Below are 18,797 nucleotides of genomic sequence, written 5' to 3'. Positions count from 1 at the left end.
GTTTCATTAAATCAGAAGAGGACAAAGTCAGACAACAATTGGATATGAAAAAACAATTGTAGTCAGATAAAGCTATAATTTGTGTTCCATGTGACAAATTGTGCTCGTGTAAAATAGAAGCTCAAAAAAACAACATTAACTACACTGAGTTCCTGTATATTCCCAAGTATGTTAGATTTTCCCAATGATTAGTTTGTTTGCGACTTCCTCTTTCATCAAGTTATTTTTATTCTTTAAAAGGAAAAAATATTTGTGATGTCTTAAAATTTTTGAAATAAAGAAAGAAAATAAAAAATAAAACAAATCAAAAACAATTAAACAGTATAAAATAAACGTTTCATTAATAAACACAAAAGTTTCAGATCGTAATTTGTTTTCCTTGCAATCTAATAACAAATGAGCAGGGCCATTCAGGTTGGGGTTGTGATATCTTTAGGGACAGACCCTTTATGTATTCTGCTCTCCGCCGTCCCCCACACCAAAAAAAAAAAGTGTCTGCGGATATGCCTTCAAAGGTCGATAATGTGATTTTGTGTGAATCTTTGCTCAGTCCCCATGCAGGCCTCTAAAAGGTCAGTTGTCTCGTCTCTCCTGTGCCAGATGGTCTTTCTCACTGGTTGGCAAGCAGCACCCGTCCCACAAGCATGAAGATCAACCCCGAGAGGAGCTCCAGGGGCACGCCAGCTGCAGCCACCATGAAAGACAGGCCGTAGAGCACCGAGACCTGAATATCTGTACATGACTCCCCTCTCTCCTGAACAATGTAGCGCTTCACGTCCATCAGCTCCATCCACAGTACGAAGAGCAGCAAGACAAAGAGGAACAAGCAGGCTGTACAGAAAACAGAAATTGCATTGTATGTTTAGAAAAGACCCTTCCTGTTACAAGGGTTGTGCTGTTTACACTAATTGTAACAACAGTGAGTTACGTATGTGGGTTTTTAGAGCGTAGCTGTCATGAAACAGGCGTGAACAGCTGACACGAGTAATGATAGCAACATGTGTTCTCTCTTCACTCTTTAGAATCAACACTTCCTCAGCCTTTTCAATAATGTAATCAGATTGCTTAGAATAATAAGAATTGTTGTATAGCTCCAAAATGTGGAATTAAAAAAAATACATGACGAGAGTGCAGTTCTTTGCATTTTTACCTGCAATGATGAGAAAGGCTCCGCCTATTTTATACAGTTTATGGCTGATGAAAGGTAGCCCACAGACCAGGAGGAAACTTCCAGTCAGAGCTGAGACCAGTGCAAGGATTATAAATACTGTCCAGAAACCTCGAAACACTGAAAGAATTACAAATCCATCACCATTAACTTTAGTTACTCAACAGAGTCTTGATTTAAAGTTTCCCCACCTGCTGCAGCATCATAACTGGGATGAGGTACTGGCCCAAGTGCAACCGGTAATGGGAAAAGGTAGCCATGGACACACACTTTTGATTCGGGTTGGTTTGCTGCATGGATCAGAAATACACACGTATATAAAAAAACGGAAAAAAGCAAAGAAAGAAAGAAACAATTGAACGAAAGAGGGAAAGAAAAAATATTTTTGACATGATACAGAAAGTTAAACATATGGTTCCATGTCAAAAAGAGCACTGTACTGATAAATAAAACAGCCTGATTGGAAAAAAAACTTTCACCTACTAAAAAATGTTGACAGTACTGCATCTGCGGTGGGTTCGACCTGGAACGCACAGCGCCAAAAAAAGCCTTCATGGTGGAGGGTGAGAGACGCAGGAGAAATGGTGACTGCTTTCACAAACTGCAGCTGAGGAATCAAATGAGGCAGACTTACATCGGTTGTCAAATAAAGACAGCACACGCAAAATATCTGTCAGTCAGTTAACACATGTTTGTGCTGCTGCTCTGAGGACCCACTTTTCTAACTGAAAGGATCCAACACATCCAATATGGTTCCGATTGCAAGGTTTGTGGAGCTTTCAAGAGAAACCTATGAATAATGCATGCTCATACCTTCCACTGGCATGTCAAAAATATGATTGATGACAGAAAAAAATAATCTACTTCTTTTGGGAAGCCAAAGACATAGATTGTTTTTTTTTAAATCTATGTATATATATATATATATATATATATATATATATATATATATATATATATATATATATATATATATATATATATATATATATATTTAGCTCTACTGCTCACAATTGTGTGTTTTTTTTTTACTTAGGGCCAAGTTCTCCTGTATACCCAAAAGGGAAAAGGTGGGCACTTGCGTGAACCCCGAGAATGCACATTTTTCCACCGACAGCCTGCTTTTTATTGACCGATATTAAAATTTTATATGAAAATGTGCGATCTCCCAGTCAGAAATCAGCATACCAGGTTAAATATTTTCAGACTGTATCACTTTTGATGTTTGGATGTAATTACAATGTATGGCACATGTTCTAATAATATTGTAAAGGAGACTTCTTCAAAGTTGCAACATGTAGTTTCTCTACCATGCTGTTTTTCTTCATTATCCACGGCATGCAATTTGTACATCTACAATAAATTGGAATGTGATTATTGTATAAAGAATAGGAGCAAAATAGAGCAGTATATAGTAATCCCAAAAGAATGAAAGCTACATAAATGAGCTGTGTGTCGATGTTATGGAGTTGACGGATGTGGGACATATCCAACAAGTTTTTCTATACCAGATAGTCAAAAAGACAAATTTACCCCCACCAGGACATATACTTCAGTCACTGCCATTATACAAACACACAACCACAAGTAGGTGGCAGCAATGCACTGTTTTTAAAGATGAGAGCAGACCATTTTGTGGGTAAACTCAGAGGTTTCTGGGAGACATAGTGACATCTTGCTTAAATATTTCTTGCCTTTGTTTCTTGCAATTTTGATGAATATAGCCTAAAAGTAAGGACAAGTGCAAAATAAGTGTATCAAGAAATTAAGGTATCACCTTTGCTGGATTAAAAAGGGATATTTTAGGAAACGTTTACACGCAACGTGTTGTTTGACCTATTTCTGATTGAAGGCTTGTATTTAGAATATGTTCTGTGGTATGTAGTTGATCTACTTGTGGCGCTATGTAGGCTTAGTGGAAGCCTATGTTTCTTTGACTGCTGTCTTTATATAAATACTACGGTTGTGTCTGGGATTTTTCACCCTCCTTTTTCTTTGGGGTTCAGGTCAGGGGAGTTTTAAAAGGTATCAAACAAAGTAACACTATACTGTCATTAAACCATCTTTGGTACCTTTGGCAATTTGGATTCTGTGCCTCGCCGTTCATGTTTTACCTTGACTTGAAATGTCAAATCGACTTTAATCCAGAAAGAGGACTTTTCATTCAATTTAACATTCTCATGAAAACAAACTACCATGCCACAGAATACTGCTGTATTATTGAGAATAACTCAATCTTAATGCAGTGCTGCTTTGATGAATCCAGAGTTTTAGATTGTTAGGGTATTTATTTCAAATAATATTTAAAAATATTACATTTTTCAAATAACCATCTCACATTTAATGACAGAAAATACAAAATTTTAATTTTATTAAGAAATAAATTATAAATTGCTTTACATATCTCAAGTAAATACAACTTTTTATTACTATGACAATATTTCTTTCCTTTAGTAACAGCTTGACTTTGATAGTTAAATTTTATTCCTTCAATATATGTATTATTTAATAGAATTTTCATTACAATATCAAGACCCACTTGATGCAATTTGCTCAGCTTCAATAAGAATAACAAGGTTGAGATAAAACTACTGGCCATTTGTTAAAAATGGTTAAAAAAACAGACAAAGCCTGTCTTAACCAATTTTGCTGTACTGGTACCATAAAAGTCCTAGTAGCAATACACGTCATTAATTTTCACAAAGGTGGTCATAAATGTCTTACCTCAGTCCGATTGGCATCCTTTTCTCCAGTTTTTTCTGCACTGGGCCAAATGTAAGGTCCACAGTTGTCACTGGCCACCAACCAGTAGTCTGTACCAAAGGCCAGAAAGAAACAAATGATCCCCATTGCTCCAAAGATCCCCCCAGCTAAAGCCGCAGCTCCCACCCTCATCTTGGCAACTTCAGTGTATCTTCTCTTTAAACTTAGAGACGTTGTTTTGGTCTGCAGCCCTCTGCCAAAGTGTTTCTGGACCACTCCCTGGCACGGGGGGAGATGTGAGGGGCAAAGAAACTTCAGTGACTGAGGACAGCAGGGGTGTACAAGAGTTATTTTTAGGAAGCACGTCTGTCCTTGTCAAATTACCTTTGGTGTGCCAAGCATTTTTAAAGGCTATGAAGACTGGTTCTGCGTTTAGAATGGAGATGACAGTTGTGTGAGCTTCCCAGAACGCAAAGAATGTATTATCTCGGTGTTCCTCCCGGTGGAGCACTTTGAAAATAAATTAGACTTTGGCTGCAAATGACTCTCAACTCTTTACGGGATCTCGGGCAGGGACATTTTAAAGTAGATTGTACTGTACACATTTATCGCCGTGGGTATTTGATGCCCTGTGACTTGCTTATCCTCGATCCAAGATAAAGCTGATATGTTTCTATCATGCGCACGGGTCATCGAAGACCAACTCATGGGAGGATTTTCTACTGATATATGATAGTAGTATAAAATATTTAAATTTAAATTGACTAGACAAATGATTTTAAGGAATAAAAGGCCAATTAAATGCAGTAGTAACTGAATGAACATTTTCAGATCATGTTGTGCCTCACTTTAAACAATATTGAATTGAATTGAATGCTTTTATTGTCATGACACAAGTATAATAAGATTTAAAGCTTCACCATAAAGTGCACAAATAAATAAACAATAATATAGGTTATTAATATACAAGTAGTCAACAACATAAACTGAAAGCGGGTGGAATTTGTATGGATCAAATTAAGGGAGAAAAGAAAGAAAATTGCGGCTCAGCGGCCAGAAAAGTTCTGTAATGGAGGGTTCGATTCCAGGTGGGTCTTCAGTGTGTGGAGTTTGCATGGGTACTCCGGTTTCCTCCCACATTCCAAAAACATGCAGGGTAGGCTGGCTGGTAGAACACTTTAAATTGCCCCGAGGTATGAGTGTGAGAGTGAAAGGTTGTCGTTTGTCTCCTTGTGCCCTGCGATTGGCTGGCCACCAATTCAGGGTGTCTCCCGCCTCTGGCCCGAAGTGAGCTGGAATAGTCTCCAGCACCTCCTGCGACCCTTGTGAGGGTAAGCGGTTCAGAAAATGACTAAATGAATGAATGGTAAGAAAATTATTTTTTAAAATAATAATGATGTGGGAAAACATGTGTCGTGAAAGCAAATGCCACCCCAAAAAATCCATAAGTCAAAATTATAGCCACCAATTGATGAATTTCTTAAACAATGAATGAACAACCAACATGGCATTCCTATAAATTGCCGAATTGCAAAACTTCAAATGATGGTATTTGTTGCCATCTACTGGAGGCAAAAGTCTTTCTGATCAAGTTTAAACTATAATGAACGTAAAGAGCAAATGTTTTTTTGTGAGGAAGTAAAGCACACACAATATTGGAAATACAGGAAATATTTCGATTTTGAAGCCTCAGCCTTCAAAGCATCAGAGGTCAATGACCTACAAAAACTGGCTGGGTAAAAACAACATGAACACCACACAAGGGTATTTGTTTTGAGAAAATTTAATTTGTAGAGATGGTGATGTTGTACAAAAAAAATTACCAGTAGGTGTCATTTTTTTATTTATTATGTGGATGAACATCCTCAGAAATAAGGAGAACCGGAGTGCTAAAGTTGGAGGAACATGGAGTCTTGCTTGGGGTGGTCACATGACTTATCTTCTTGCCACATTCTCCTCCAGGTCCCTTTACCAGACTGGAGTCCAGGGAGTCTGGGCCCTGCTGTGCGTTGTTGGGTTGCAAGGGGGGCACCAGGCCATGCAATATGCTGTTGCCCATATTGGAGTTGCATCGAGCTAGGTTATCAGTAAAGTGCTGCAGGTATACCTCATCTATCTTTTTCTCCAGAAGTCCATTCAGCAAGGAGTTAGACATGGGCTCTAACTGTGTGGTGGGCAAACCTAAGCTGGCATTCACCCTGTCACCCATAACAAAATAGCCCTGGTCTGGAAGTGACGGTGATGACCCACAAGATTGCATATAAATATCCACCTGATCGGAAACGGTCCTGAGGGGGTCATAAGATATGAGGCCAGAATCAGCTCCATAAAGATCAGGGTAATCTTCCAGGAGGGAACAAAGGCCTGATGAAATTGTCGGATCTGTTTCAGGGGTTTGAACGGGTGAACACACAGGGATAGAAAGGACTTGGGTAGATGGAGGAACGACTCGCAGTCCATGTCCAGCTTCCTCCTGCTCTTGACCTGAACCTCCAACACACATACAATGACTTGTGACAAGTCCTGTTTCACATTAGTATAGTGAAATTAACTTGGCTCACCTTTGTTTTGAAGATTTTTCTGAGGGGTAATTGGCCTTGGCTGCAAATTGTGTCCTGTGGAGGTAGAGGGATTCTTTTTGTCCTCCTCGCAATGGAAGATGAGCAGAAAACCTTCTCCTAGCATGACGCAAAAATATTTGGAATCTTTTAATGCCTTTTGTGCTCCTTTAATTTGCTTGGTGTTCTTCGCTCCAGATGTAAAATATGAATGTGGATTGTTGAGAACTACTGGTCTGTCACTTCTCCAACAGAGAAGTGGCCCCTCCACCCACTCTACCAACTTCCTTTATTAAGTATGTAAAAGAAACAAATAAAAGAGAAGAAGGCAACTGCTAAATCATGTTTGTGTGAACTAAACGTCCTCCAAAACAAGCATTCTAGCGGGTTCCTCTTAGTCTGTGATTATCCGCACTGTATATATCTATATTAGCTTTTTGTTCATATAAAGGGCTCATCTGAGGAATTAATCAAATTAAGCAGATTAAGAGTTCATGTTGTGTTTTTCAGGTCACACTAAGAAATGAGGTAAAAACTAATGCATAGTATGCAGTCTTCATATTTATTGAAGTGACCACACAGTGTGTAGTTTTCTAACTGTGATTTAGAAAATCAAACACACAATAGTCAGAATTTGTTCCATCAAATTTTTTGAAAATTAAAAGCAAGGTTTTACTTAAAAATCCTGGAGACGACATAGACGTTGGTTCTTTATCATGTTTTATTTTACCTTAGGGAAGATAACATAAATCATTCTTCTTAAAGACTGGCAATACCAACACAATATAAAATAGGAGGCTGCTCCATTCGTCTAAAAAAAAGATGTTTAAAATTTTTTAAACAGCAAATAGAAATGTCTGGAGTCTTATTGTTTAAATAGGTAAAGAAAAATGCTGTTAAAACAGCTTTAAGACAGTTTGAAGAAAGAAGAATAGAAAATATACATCAAAACATGGGAATGCAATGCTCCTGCAGAACATGCCGCCATTTCGGTAAAATAAGATAAACAGGAGCACAAAATAAAAATAAAATCCATGATTCAAAAAGACTGAATGTTTTAATAAACAACAACCTAATGATGATTCTAACATACACATTACCATATTTTTTGGACTATTTATCGCACCTTTTTTCATAGTTTGGCTGATTCTTATGCTCAGGTGTGACTTGAATATATTAGAATTCATAACATCACCTTCTTGAATGTTATTTCACAACACTGACTGCCATGAGCGAGGAGTAAACATTATCTACAGTAAAATGATGTTCTGTGTTGTTTAAACTATGTGCACAGTCGCTGAAAAACTATTCATTGTTTTATATTAACATGCGGTACACTTATTCGGCTTGTTGCTATTGATTCTGTTATTTTCATCACATGTATTTTGAGATGAAATACCTGTTTTTGCTCTCATTTTTTCCCCCAAAATGTAAATTGACTTATCTTATTTTCTTCATGATGCATTTTTGACTCGTGTGTCCTATCCTCTGGAGTGATTTATAATCCAAAACATACAGTATATTGTACACAAGGAAGATTTGACTTGGCTACATTGGACATATATATATGTTTTTATCATGCTTAATTGATGATTAAATTCACATTGGACCAATAGGCAACAAACAGGCTGCGGTTAAGGTAGGTGAAGCTTTGCAAAGCTTGAGAAGTAGAATATTGTGTTTAGTTTTGTTGTACCTCACACCACCAAGGCACAGTTCTCGTACTGACAGCATCATAAAAACATGGAAAATTAAGACGACCATTTATTTAAAAAAAATCAGGTCAGGCTGGGTCTGGTTTTTAAACCAAAGGGCAGATGCTACTCTTGTGCTTTCTTCAGCAGAGCCTCAGCCTCCTATGAAGAAAAACAAATGGAAAGAAAGCCAACAGTGTGAGATTGAGTATGTATTAAAAAGGATTGGATGAAAAAGTATCCCCTTCTTACATAATTGAGGAACCCCTCAAATATTTCCAAGGCAACGAGCACTTTTGGCATTTCCAATTGAGAAAGAAAGGAGGTGTCAGTGTGCAGGAACAGGTAGCACGTGTGTGTGTGTGTGTGTGTGTGTGTGTGTGTGTGTGTGTGTGTGTGTGTGTGTGTGTGTGTGTGTGTGTGTGTGTGTGTGTGTGTGTGTGTGAATGTAATATTGTTTAGCGTATTAGAAATCGTTTAGTTTGAGAATATTTGCAATAATCAAGTAAAACAAATAGGATAAGAAACCGAATTTTTGTTTGGATTACTAAAATCTGACCTTTGAGCCTGGGGGTGCAGTCAGACCTAGAAATGCATACACAGCATTGTCCTCTCTGGCATCGAAGAAGGCCTCATAGTTCTGAGAAGCATGTACAGAGAGAGATAGAAAGAAAACCTTAGAGACATGTTTGTCCTTAGCAACAACTGAAATCAAACATTTTCAAAAATTGGCAAAACACTTTTTAACATTTGTGGTGAATTTTTTTTAGCACTCATTTCTTTCTGAATTGTTTTAATAAGGAACAACTGGAGGATTTTGAGCATAAATGTTCTTCTGTGTTCATGCTAATTGGATCAAGTCCTGAAGAAATGGCTTGTGAACCTTTTCCAGACAAGTGTTCATATTTTTTTGTTGCCTTATTTTTTAATTTTGGGGGGATCGTGACATGCTCATAATTATTTTCAGATCTTTTCGATGATGTATTTTGGACTTTCTTTCAGAAAGGTTGCATTTAAGTTTTGTTGTTGAACATTCATGTGAGTATTAGTGAGGTTAAATCAAGTGAACTTTCCAAAAATGTGAATCAGAAACAGTTACTCCAAGATTTATAACAAGGGGACCAACTACCATTTCTTTCAAGGCCAGGTGTCTTTCAAAAAATGGGTTTCCTTAATAAAAACAGCCTTTATAGGTGTTATTTCTGTCATTTGCGACTTTTACATTTTTTGTGAAGATGTTGAAGTCTGGAAATTGTGCAAAACAAAAAGGAATGAGGTAAATACTTTTTCACAATGTTGTGTATGGCTACATAAAGGCAGCAATGTAATGCATTTTTTTCCAGTCTCACCCCACAATATTTGCTTTCATTGAATATCTGTGGCGGAAGAGGGTTCCCTGTAGCTGGCCGTGACTCCTCCGGAACGTTCTCTCGCATCCACTTCCGGTTGGTTTCGTTGGCAGCGATGTCACACTCCTCAAACCTGATCTTATTGGCTCCCAGGAACCCCATCACATCCTGCTGTTGCTTTTTAATCTGAGTTTGGGTGAAGGAAGAGATGGAAAGAGAGGAAGTTGTCAGTTAGTCATGCGTTTAACGGCATGGGGCGATTTGCGGAAACAGAATTGCTTTTTCCCCCCTAACTGCCCCCACCAGAAGAAAAAAAACTTCCTCTTTGCAGCATTTTCAAATGGAGGTTGGACATAACAGTCCTGTTATCTTGACTGTGTTTTTGGCCCTGCCTCTTCCATGGGTGTGTATTTGAGTGCATTGTCCAATAGGGCCCTAATGGGTGCATGAGGGAGGATAGCCCTACAAGGCCAGACGGAAACAAATGCTCCTCTGGGTCTTGAGAGGAGGTAACTGGTCAAACACGAGCCAAATAAGGCCTTTTGGAAGTCGACACACTCACATGCACATAAGCAGACACACACACACACAGACCAAGCAGAATACATTGGCACACCTGGTGAAGTGTTACCCGACATTAAGACAAATGAATACGGGTACAGGATTTTATGAGTTGTAATAGTGAGACCAGACAGATGACTGAACTGCAGTTTGCAAAACACATATGAAGATATAGACAATTCAGACAGATTAGTCATTTTGGAATTCCTAATATGGGAGTCTTCTCTGTGAAGGCGTAATCTACACACCAATTCGTTTTCTTTAATCAGGGAGTGTAGAGGTAAATAATCCATTACCAGCAGTTTTCACAAGAAAATATTCTAATAGGGAAAGCTGGCCAAAATTTGGCAACTGGCAGACTTTGAGTAAGGTGATAAAATAACTCACTCTTCGCTTCTTGCCATGTAAACATTAATGATCGGCCTTGCATACCTACACTCAGCTTCGAAAGTATAATAACAGAGGCCGTATTCATTTGTTTTTAGTTATGAACATGAAAATGGGTTAAATTACTCCTAAAGGCAGGCACGGGCTTGATTTTTTTTGCCCATCACCGGTTTGTAGTAACTAACCATGGAAATTTGACCGTTCCGAAACAACATTTCAGCTGTTGTTTCCAGGAACTTTCCTTACAATATTGGAAACAGAACCCTTAATGCAATCCGCCCACTTTTCACTATCAAATATAGATTCATTAATTTACTGAACCTCTTATCCTCACAAGGGTTGCAGGGGGTACTGGAGCATATTCCAGCTAACTATGGGCACCAGGCAGGGGACACCCTGAATCAGTGGCCAGCCAATCGCAGGGCAATATAGTGTTCAACCAGCCTACCCTGGACGTTTTTGGGATGTGGGAGGAAACCGGAGCACCTGGAGAAAACCCATGCAAGCCTGGGGAGGGCATCTAACATGCAAAGTCCACACCGTGAGGACCGACCTGGGATCAGACCCCCCTCACCCCCTCACAATCTAGCTAGATAGCAATGCAAATAAAAACAGGACAGGGCTTGTGGAAAAATAGCACACTCATTGTATTGTTTGTTTAGAAATGGATCATGTGTTTCTAATACCTAGAGAATAAAAAGTGCTGATGCAGGTCATTCCGCTCCCGCCCATGCCCCGGCATTTTTGTGTAGCGCATTCAACATTTTTCAAATATGTGTCTAGATTGACAAAATATGACTTAAAAATACATATATGAATACATGTTTACAAAATAAGAAAATGATTTCAAGAAAATCACCAAGATGTCAATGTCAGTTATTGTCGTAACTATGAGTTAGACTGCGAACCCCTAAGCACTCTCTCCCTTTAACCTTGTCATGCCATAAATATCTCATTTAATACTCACTAATGGACTGAGCTTCAGGACTGGTATGCTGTATAAAGCATATATATTTGTCCACAAATAAAACAATGAACGCTACCAGTAAATACAATATTTTAGAAAAGAGAAATATGAATTGAGTAAAACTGAAAAAATAATCGTTTTAACTCACAAAAATATACCAAACTTGTTATACGGGTAGTTTGTCAGGTCATACTTTGGTATCCAGCCATATATTTTCTCATAAAATCATGAACACCATGTGGGTGTTGTGTTCCCAAGGAAGTAAAATTAGATTCAGGCTTGATCAATCCTTATTAAAGGTCAGTCATTAACTGTAGCCAGAAAAAAAACTGGGGATTGATTAGATTAACTGTATCCAGCAAAGGTTTAGATCAATACCCCACATTGCAGATTGAGGCTGAGGGTCGTCTTACATCAAGATCAAGCACAACATGCAATTGTACAAATGCTTTTAAACATTTTTCTGCCTGTGGAAACAAAAAAAGTCAAAGCCGTTTGGTTCCTGAAGTGAGGAAACTCATAAATTAATCACATGTTACGATGTGCATTTATGTGTGCCCATATGACTGTCTGACTATGATATGCTATAAAGGAAGTCTGAGTCTTGATGAACACAGACACTTGCTGAAGGTGTTATAGCAGCAGAAAAAAACAATATTTCATTATTGTAAAGTATATAACAATGGAGGGGAGAGGAAGTGGCCATCCTTAGACATTTTATCAATGTTGATACGATTTTAACCAATCAAATGTGAATATCTTTAAGTTGCATGACCTCCTTCTTGATGTTAGTTATACCTGATGTTCCTCAGATCTGTGAGCATTTGGGGAGTAATATTACATTTATTTTATGTTATTATTGCCATGTTTGCATATCCAAATTCCACCACATTAATGTAAAAAAAGAAAAAACACTTGCACCGTAACTTTTGTTATCTACAGTAGGTTGTTAAATACTTGCAGGTACACACAACCATCAAAGTTAATACTACCTTCATAAGTACACCATTTCTTTGATCACTACTTTAAGCAAGTGCTAGTTTTAATAAACCTGAGGACTGAGATAGTCCCTGGGTACAGTTATTCATCTTCAATCGTGTTGTTTAGCACAAGACAGATTATACAGTGAATGAACTGGTCGCCGTTACTTGCACATCACTTACACGTAATGTAAACACAGACAACCATTCACCTATAGTTACACCATCACTGAGTGGAAACTGAACCTATGTTGCTTTCCCTAAATCAGGCAAATTTAACACTTCACTATCAGTGACAGTCAAATTTATCTATGTAAATACACAGTACATACACTCTTGTTTGCCTCTTATATTGTGCAAGTGTGTGTAATGAATACGAGACGCTCTGAAAACATATTTTCTGAAAGGACCGAATATAACATTGGTGTCTTGAAGAATGCTTTTTAGAAATCTGATTTATGCACACAAAAAAATTGAAGAATCTCTCTGGGTCAAAATACACTATAAAAGTGGACCTTGTGTAATGATTGTGTTGGCTAATAAAAAACAGATTAGATAGTAGATAAATTACTAGAGAGTATTAAACTGTAATTTGATCAGATTGGCTAGAACAGGCTTTTAAGGGTACATTTATATGGCGGTATTGTTGCTGATTGCTAAAACAGTTTAGAACCTCAGTTGACAGTAAGTGTGTCTCTGAGTTGGTGTGTAAAATGGGTCTTCCCTTTTAAAGCCACCGGTCTTTACAAATCATTTACTGTAGGACAATAAAGCCATTTAGTGCTTCTAACTGAAAAGAGGCTCTGAGTTTGGAGTGAAAGTAAGTTACATTATCCAAAAGGTAGTTTTGAAGTGCAGTTGTATAAACTGACTTACAATCTTTAATAATATACGACAGGCAATTGAAAACAGACAAAACATGCAGTTTGAATCTAAACAGACCTAAACAATCTAATGTTGATACACATTAAGCATACAATGATGCTTCAATTATAATTACATTGGTATTAAAGTCATTGTTCTCATAGTTATACTGATACTTAGCTAAATTGGGTAACCTAAACATTAACAGCACTTCTCAGTATGATGCAAAGATTTTCTATTGAGGCAATTCAAATAATATTTTAGTTAATATCTCTGCCAGTGTTTATCATACATAAGCATTACCATCATGGAAAAGAGGGGGATTGTTATAAGCCCTTTTGATCAGAGAATTTACCTAAGATTCATTAAATGCACAAAAATATGTTAAGCCTAAATCAGCCATTGAAAATATCCTTAACTCAGGGTTCTGCAGCTGCACTTCTACAAAGGCCCTGGAGAATTGCATCACCATCATTCCTTTCCACTCTAGATGAAATTGGCATGCCTGAAACTAAACACCCCTGGTTCTTACTGCAAATCTAAACCATTCCAAACAGAGAATGTGCAGCAAATGTTTAGCGACCGCATGCATTTCCTGTTTTGCAGGAGGCTGTCTTTGTTGCACAAAGCAACACTTGTCCCAAATACACAAAAACCAACACTACAACAGTTGACAGCAGCAAGATGCAAGTTGTACTTTTACTACATTTGCCTTGTAGCACTGCTAAAAAGATATATTTCTATGCTGATACATAAACCGAGTTCAATCAAAGTTCAGTTGCCCTGCTATTGACTTTTCAGAGCTGGGATGCTGCAAATAGTCACACATCACAACAAAAGATGGGACATTCTCTCTCATCCCTTACCGAAGTAGACCCAGAAGAAGACGCTATGTACACTTTGATCACCATGGTTGGAGTAGTGGGTGGCTGAAGACGGCTGATTATCTGGATCCTGATGTGCAGAAATTGTTGTGGGGAGGAAAAGAGGAGCAAATTCCCAGGTTCAATCGTCTGTTTCAGGCAGACTGTGAACGCAAACACTCCTACTCTGCTCTGGACGGAGCTTCGCATTCCTCCTCCGCCTCTCCTCGGCCTCCCCGCCTCCTTCCAACCCCCCTACGGAGAGACTGGGCAATGAGAAGTGCGCGAGATCGAGTCGCAGGGAGACACGTACACGCAGGAGGAAGATTTATTTATTAAAATGGAGAAAAAAAACTGGCGACGATACTATATTCTCGCTGTCTGGCTGGGCAATCGAGATGGAGTCCATTGTTCCCGTCGTACTCGCCTCGCGTATTAATCCGGGCAAGGGGAAAAATGCATTGCAATGTATGCTAAAACACACCACAATCTGTGGTTTTTTTTTTTTTTGTGAGGGATGAGGGCGGCCATGTTCAAAATCCAGGCTCAGTGGGCCCCCTGCAGGCGTCTGGAGTAGACGCCTCTCCACTCGGACGAATTTAGAAAAGCTGGAAAAAAGTGTCAGCGAGGAGCAGAGAGGGCGCCATATTGGACTCTTAACACGAATGCAGTTCACGCCAGAATCCCTCTTTGTGGTTGCATTTAGGTTCATTTAATTATTTTTTTTAAAGGATTAGACACATTAAACTCGTATGGCTTTCACGCCCCCTGTATCCGCCACCGAGGGCTGGAAAACGGCGGGCGGACCATGTGTGTCGCTGCCCTTACTTAAACAATCCCCACACATGTACGCAACCATCATGTCCTCGAATCCTTTCATTCTCCCAGGCGTCCTCCCACATCTCCCTGTAAGAAGAAGCCATTCGTGCAGACCCTCAAAACATCACCGGCTCCAAAATTCCGAGTGTTCCGCAGCCCGAATGGCGGCATGCGATTGGCCGACGCAGCTGTCAATCTAGCACTTTAGCCGCACCCCTCCCCCCATTCAACCACTCGCCTCTCTGTTTCTGTGTGTTTACTACACTAGCGAGCGTTGGGTAGACACTCGTCTTCACATGCACTGAGAACAACTGTTTTTAGTTGTGTTTTCGTGAAAACCTCCAACAAGTCAACATGCCCAGGAGAAAGGTGAGTATTGTCGAACAAATTCGCACACTTTCGGGGCTTCCGAGAGCGCAAGTGCAATTGCAAACGCTTGCGAGACATTCCTTCGAGACATGACTTAATTATAACGCCATGTATAGTGTTCGCAAGTCGTCGGCAATTTTCCCCCGTTTTCCAGAAATAATAAGGATTTTTTTCGTGTGGGAATGGATATTTTCCCGCGCGAATGCGAGCCGTTTGAGGCGTTTTCAGCCGCGGTCCGTTATAGCGCCTCAGATCCGTGGCTCCGTGCAGTTAAAGCACAAGCAAGCAGCAGCCATGCTTTGCAGCTCTTGTCCACCTTCGTCGGCGAGCCAGCCGAGAACAAACGGCTGGCTTATCACCGTGTGCCCGCCGAACCCGTCAAAAGTAGCGTGGAAAAATACTACGGTGACTTTACTTTGCGTTTCGAGCGCAAAATCCGACATTTCGCTTTGCGTCGGGATAAAACCAGACATTTTCTCTCTTTGTTCGTAGTCCCAAATGGCTGCGGTGGCGCGGCTCTGCCTGCGGGTGGCGCCCGTGAGGCCGAGCGAGGTCCCTCCCCCCTTGTGTGAGACTCCCGCGCCAGCTTTCAAATCTGAGCTGCGTGCATTGAATGGGAGGCAACACGGGAGAATGAAAGGAAAAAAGCGAGATAGGGCCCCCCAAATGTGTCCCCCGAGGGCCGCATGCTCTGCTTCTCGGAGCCCCTCTCCCCAGGCACGCTTTTCCGCCATGTTGAGTCGCCCTAAAACGTTAAAAGCAGCTTTTTGTGCCATTCTTGCGTGTTTCGGGACGATCTGAAAAAGATTTTTCAACACCACCGTCATCAATCATATTCAGTGCACAAGTTGTTTGCTGGTACTTTTTTGGACTTGCAAATACAATTTAAGCTTTAAATCGTGTTATTTTCATGTTTCTGTGTTTCACTATCTTATCTTTACTTTGCAGAGACAAGAAGCAGAGGACAAGGAGGAGGTGAGAGCACTGAACATTTAATAATGCATCATATGTCATTATATCCATATTAATAGATTTTTAAAAATACATTTCACATATTTCTGCCAAATATCACAAAACAGAACCAATAAATATGCTCTCTTTCAGCCCCAGAGGAGATCGGCCCGGTTATCAGTGGTAAGAGAATAATAAAAATTTAAAACATATATTTGCATTTTAAGGTATGGGTAATTAACACATTATAAACTGTACTGAAACAAATACAGGAATACAATATATTATGTCAAAGTAATTTCTCATCTAGCATGTTTTGAAACCAATTTAAAAGTTAATTATTAGTCATGTACAAACCTAATTGCACACAAAACAGTAATATTTTACTCTGTTAGGCTTAAAAAGGTGAAAATTGTTGAAAGTGATCAGCGTTAGGGTTTTAATCAGACAAATATGTCGACACATGCTCATAGGCTTGTAGTAAAAGCTGTCACAATAATGATCAACTTATTATATAGTTTTCCATTCTGAGAAAAGTTCTAATAACAATTAACAAAGTTGTCACCATGTTTTGGTGCTTGCTAGCTTTTAGATGAACAAATACTTGTATATAAAACCTTATTATTGGGTGTGCATTATCGGCTCGTGATAGGAGGACGAGACTTGTTTTTGATTATTTTCTATCACGGAACCAAATGTGTTAAAAAGCCTTGTAATTTCAGTTTCACAATCGAATGAAAAGCTCACAGTTATTTGAGAAAGCAAAACCAATAATAGTTGTGTAAATGTAAAACTTGATGAGTGATAATCAATTGGTGGAAAAATCACACATTTTGTTAACCGCAAAGTAACTCAATATTCTGAGTATTTGGCTTTGTGTGTCGCAAAAGGTTCTGAAATTCCATTTATTTTAAACGAGAAAACAAACTATTAAAATCGAATGAGCAACTTTGTTAAGGTCGTGGGTGTCCCCGCAATCTTTTAGGTTATGAAAAAAAAACACGTTCGTTCTGTTTTTAATCCCGCCCATGTCCGCAGAAGCCGGCCACATCTAAGGTGGAACCAAAGGTTAAGAAACCAGCAAAGGTAAGAAAACACAGCAACCTCAAATTGAAATCCAACTGTTATCCAGCTGAATGTTCATCATGTTGTTGTTTTTTCAGAAAGAGAAGGCTGTGAATGACAAGAAGGAGGACAAAAAGACCAAGAAGACAAAGGAGAACGCCGAGACAGAGGCCAACGAGGAAAACCACTCTGAGAATGGAGAGGCCAAGACCAACGAGGCGAGCGAACGCTTTTGCGGCTGACTTTGTACATCAAAACGATGGCCATAACCTCACTTGATGTGTTCTGTTCTGCAGGTGGAGGATGCCCCCGAAGAAGCTAAAGAGGAGGCCAAGTCAGAGTAGCACCACTGCCCCAAGCATTTCTCCTCTTTAGCCCCTTTCCGTGGAATCTCCCCTCTCAAGTCTCTCACATGGTTTCCCTCCAAGGCGTATTGTTAACAGAGGAATATTTTTATCAATGGTTTTATAAGTAGCCGTACAGATTTTTAGCACAAAAAGTAAAGCGGATTATGGAGCACCTTGCAGATTTGCAGTGGTCATATCAAATGTCTGCAAGCACGGCAAACACACTAAAATCTTTTTTAAATGGCATTTCGTGATTGTTAAAGCCTTGTTTGGTGTAGAAAGTGTCCACTGCTGGATTGGCTCTGTCGTGGCTTGTGTAGCTGTGTTTTTTTTTTCTTTTTTTCTCCCCTACCACCTCCTCTGCAGATTAGACTCTCCTCTCCCACTGTTCAACCTCCTATCCATGTTTTATTAACAGTTCTGCCATGTTTTCTTGGCTTTTTCTTTAGTTCTCTTAATGTGCAGTGAGTGCCCTTTTGCCTGTGTCTCATGGTCTTTTATCCCTAAATGAAAATGTGTTTTTAAAAATAATTAAACGCGTTGCCCATAAGAAAGAGGAAGATGAACATGTGAAACATTCCTAGAACTGACGCCGCCGACCTGTGTCCGAGACGACCCTGCGTTATGAGAAAGATGGGGGGGAAAACCCAAACAGCTCCTGCTTCATCTGTGCTGTCATGTCAACTTTTTTTTAAACTTGTTTTTTAAAAATAATTCAAATTTGGAAAACTTACAAACGCAGGTGTCTGGTCCCTCTATTATGTTCTGAAATTCTCTTAATAAAAACAAGTCCTGGGAATTTTCCTCAAAGCATTGTGTCTGGAAACCGTTATTTATCGATTTTATCTGACCAAGAATATTGCTACTTTAAGAGTGACACTGGCCTACACATGGACTTGTCTGACGGTGACCTTGATGATATTTGTGTAGTTTGAAAGCTCATTTTACTGCAAATGTGACGGATCGGTGTATTTTTTACTAGTACCCTTACATTAGCCTTGTGTAGCCCTGGTTTGAGTTAATGACTCATAAATTCAATATATAAATATATGCCCGCTATTGCAGGGCACAAGGAGACGGGCAAACATTTACACATACCTAAGGGCAATTTAGAGTGTTCAGCCTACCCTGCATGTTTTTGGGATGTGGGAA

The 18,797-nt window shown here is 39.3% G+C and overlaps 3 protein-coding genes and 1 long non-coding RNA gene across 6 annotated transcripts; 1 reads left to right on the top strand and 3 right to left on the bottom strand.

Moving 5' to 3' along the window:
- Positions 1-476: 476 nt before the first annotated feature.
- On the bottom strand, positions 477-4,063 carry LOC144081949 (transmembrane protein 182-like). The gene is made up of 5 exons (XM_077608538.1): positions 3,893-4,063; positions 1,652-1,775; positions 1,360-1,458; positions 1,151-1,288; positions 477-831 (listed from the first exon to the last, which is right to left on the bottom strand). The coding sequence occupies exons 1-5, from the start codon at positions 4,061-4,063 to the stop codon at positions 611-613; spliced, it is 753 nt and encodes a 250-aa protein (XP_077464664.1). The 3' UTR covers positions 477-610.
- Positions 4,064-5,674: 1,611 nt separating this feature from the next.
- Positions 5,675-6,634, bottom strand: LOC144081947 (uncharacterized). Of its 2 annotated transcripts, none has more exons than XM_077608535.1 (2): positions 6,433-6,634; positions 5,675-6,361 (listed from the first exon to the last, which is right to left on the bottom strand). In XM_077608535.1, exons 1-2 carry the CDS (start codon positions 6,554-6,556, stop codon positions 5,712-5,714), a joined length of 774 nt encoding a protein of 257 aa, XP_077464661.1. In that variant the 5' UTR covers positions 6,557-6,634; the 3' UTR covers positions 5,675-5,711. The 2 variants fall into 2 exon arrangements, with proteins under 2 accessions (XP_077464661.1, XP_077464662.1); XM_077608536.1 differs by having other exon boundaries at positions 5,675-6,355.
- Positions 6,635-6,977: 343 nt separating this feature from the next.
- On the bottom strand, positions 6,978-14,689 carry LOC144081952 (adapter SH3BGRL-like). The gene is made up of 4 exons (XM_077608540.1): positions 14,098-14,689; positions 9,473-9,658; positions 8,683-8,763; positions 6,978-8,285 (listed from the first exon to the last, which is right to left on the bottom strand). Exons 1-4 carry the CDS (start codon positions 14,302-14,304, stop codon positions 8,250-8,252), a joined length of 510 nt encoding a protein of 169 aa, XP_077464666.1. The 5' UTR covers positions 14,305-14,689; the 3' UTR covers positions 6,978-8,249.
- Positions 14,690-15,132: 443 nt separating this feature from the next.
- LOC144081953 (uncharacterized) lies at positions 15,133-18,455 on the top strand. 2 transcript variants are annotated; one of them, XR_013303074.1, is made up of 6 exons: positions 15,133-15,282; positions 16,231-16,257; positions 16,387-16,416; positions 17,275-17,319; positions 17,397-17,516; positions 17,595-18,455. It is a non-coding gene; the product is annotated as an uncharacterized LOC144081953 (long non-coding RNA). The 2 variants fall into 2 exon arrangements; XR_013303073.1 differs by having other exon boundaries at positions 17,272-17,319.
- The last annotated feature ends 342 nt before the right edge of the window (positions 18,456-18,797 follow it).

Source organism: Stigmatopora argus, chromosome 9, assembly GCF_051989625.1.
Source record: "Stigmatopora argus isolate UIUO_Sarg chromosome 9, RoL_Sarg_1.0, whole genome shotgun sequence".
In the NCBI taxonomy this organism is placed as follows: Eukaryota; Metazoa; Chordata; class Actinopteri; order Syngnathiformes; family Syngnathidae; genus Stigmatopora; species Stigmatopora argus.
This window is presented reverse-complemented; position numbering and strand designations above follow the sequence as displayed.

Excerpts from the sequence above, each read along its gene's own strand:
- LOC144081952 (XM_077608540.1), bottom strand. The coding sequence starts at position 14,304 with ATGCGAAGCTCCGTCCAGAGCAGAGTAGGAGTGTTTGCGTTCACAGTC. Across the intron at positions 9,659-14,097 it reads CTTCTTCTGGGTCTACTTCG|ATTAAAAAGCAACAGCAGGA; the intron begins GTAAGGGATGAG and ends ACCCAAACTCAG. Across the intron at positions 8,286-8,682 it reads CTGCACCCCCAGGCTCAAAG|GAGGCTGAGGCTCTGCTGAA; the intron begins GTCAGATTTTAG and ends TTTTCTTCATAG.
- LOC144081949 (XM_077608538.1), bottom strand. The coding sequence starts at position 4,063 with ATGAGGGTGGGAGCTGCGGCTTTAGCTGGGGGGATCTTTGGAGCAATG. Across the intron at positions 1,776-3,892 it reads AGGATGCCAATCGGACTGAG|CTGCAGTTTGTGAAAGCAGT; the intron begins GTAAGACATTTA and ends TTGATTCCTCAG. Across the intron at positions 1,459-1,651 it reads AGTACTGTCAACATTTTTTA|CAAACCAACCCGAATCAAAA; the intron begins GTAGGTGAAAGT and ends TGATCCATGCAG.
- LOC144081947 (XM_077608535.1), bottom strand. The coding sequence starts at position 6,556 with ATGCTAGGAGAAGGTTTTCTGCTCATCTTCCATTGCGAGGAGGACAAA. Across the intron at positions 6,362-6,432 it reads GAAAAATCTTCAAAACAAAG|GTTCAGGTCAAGAGCAGGAG; the intron begins GTGAGCCAAGTT and ends TGTGTGTTGGAG.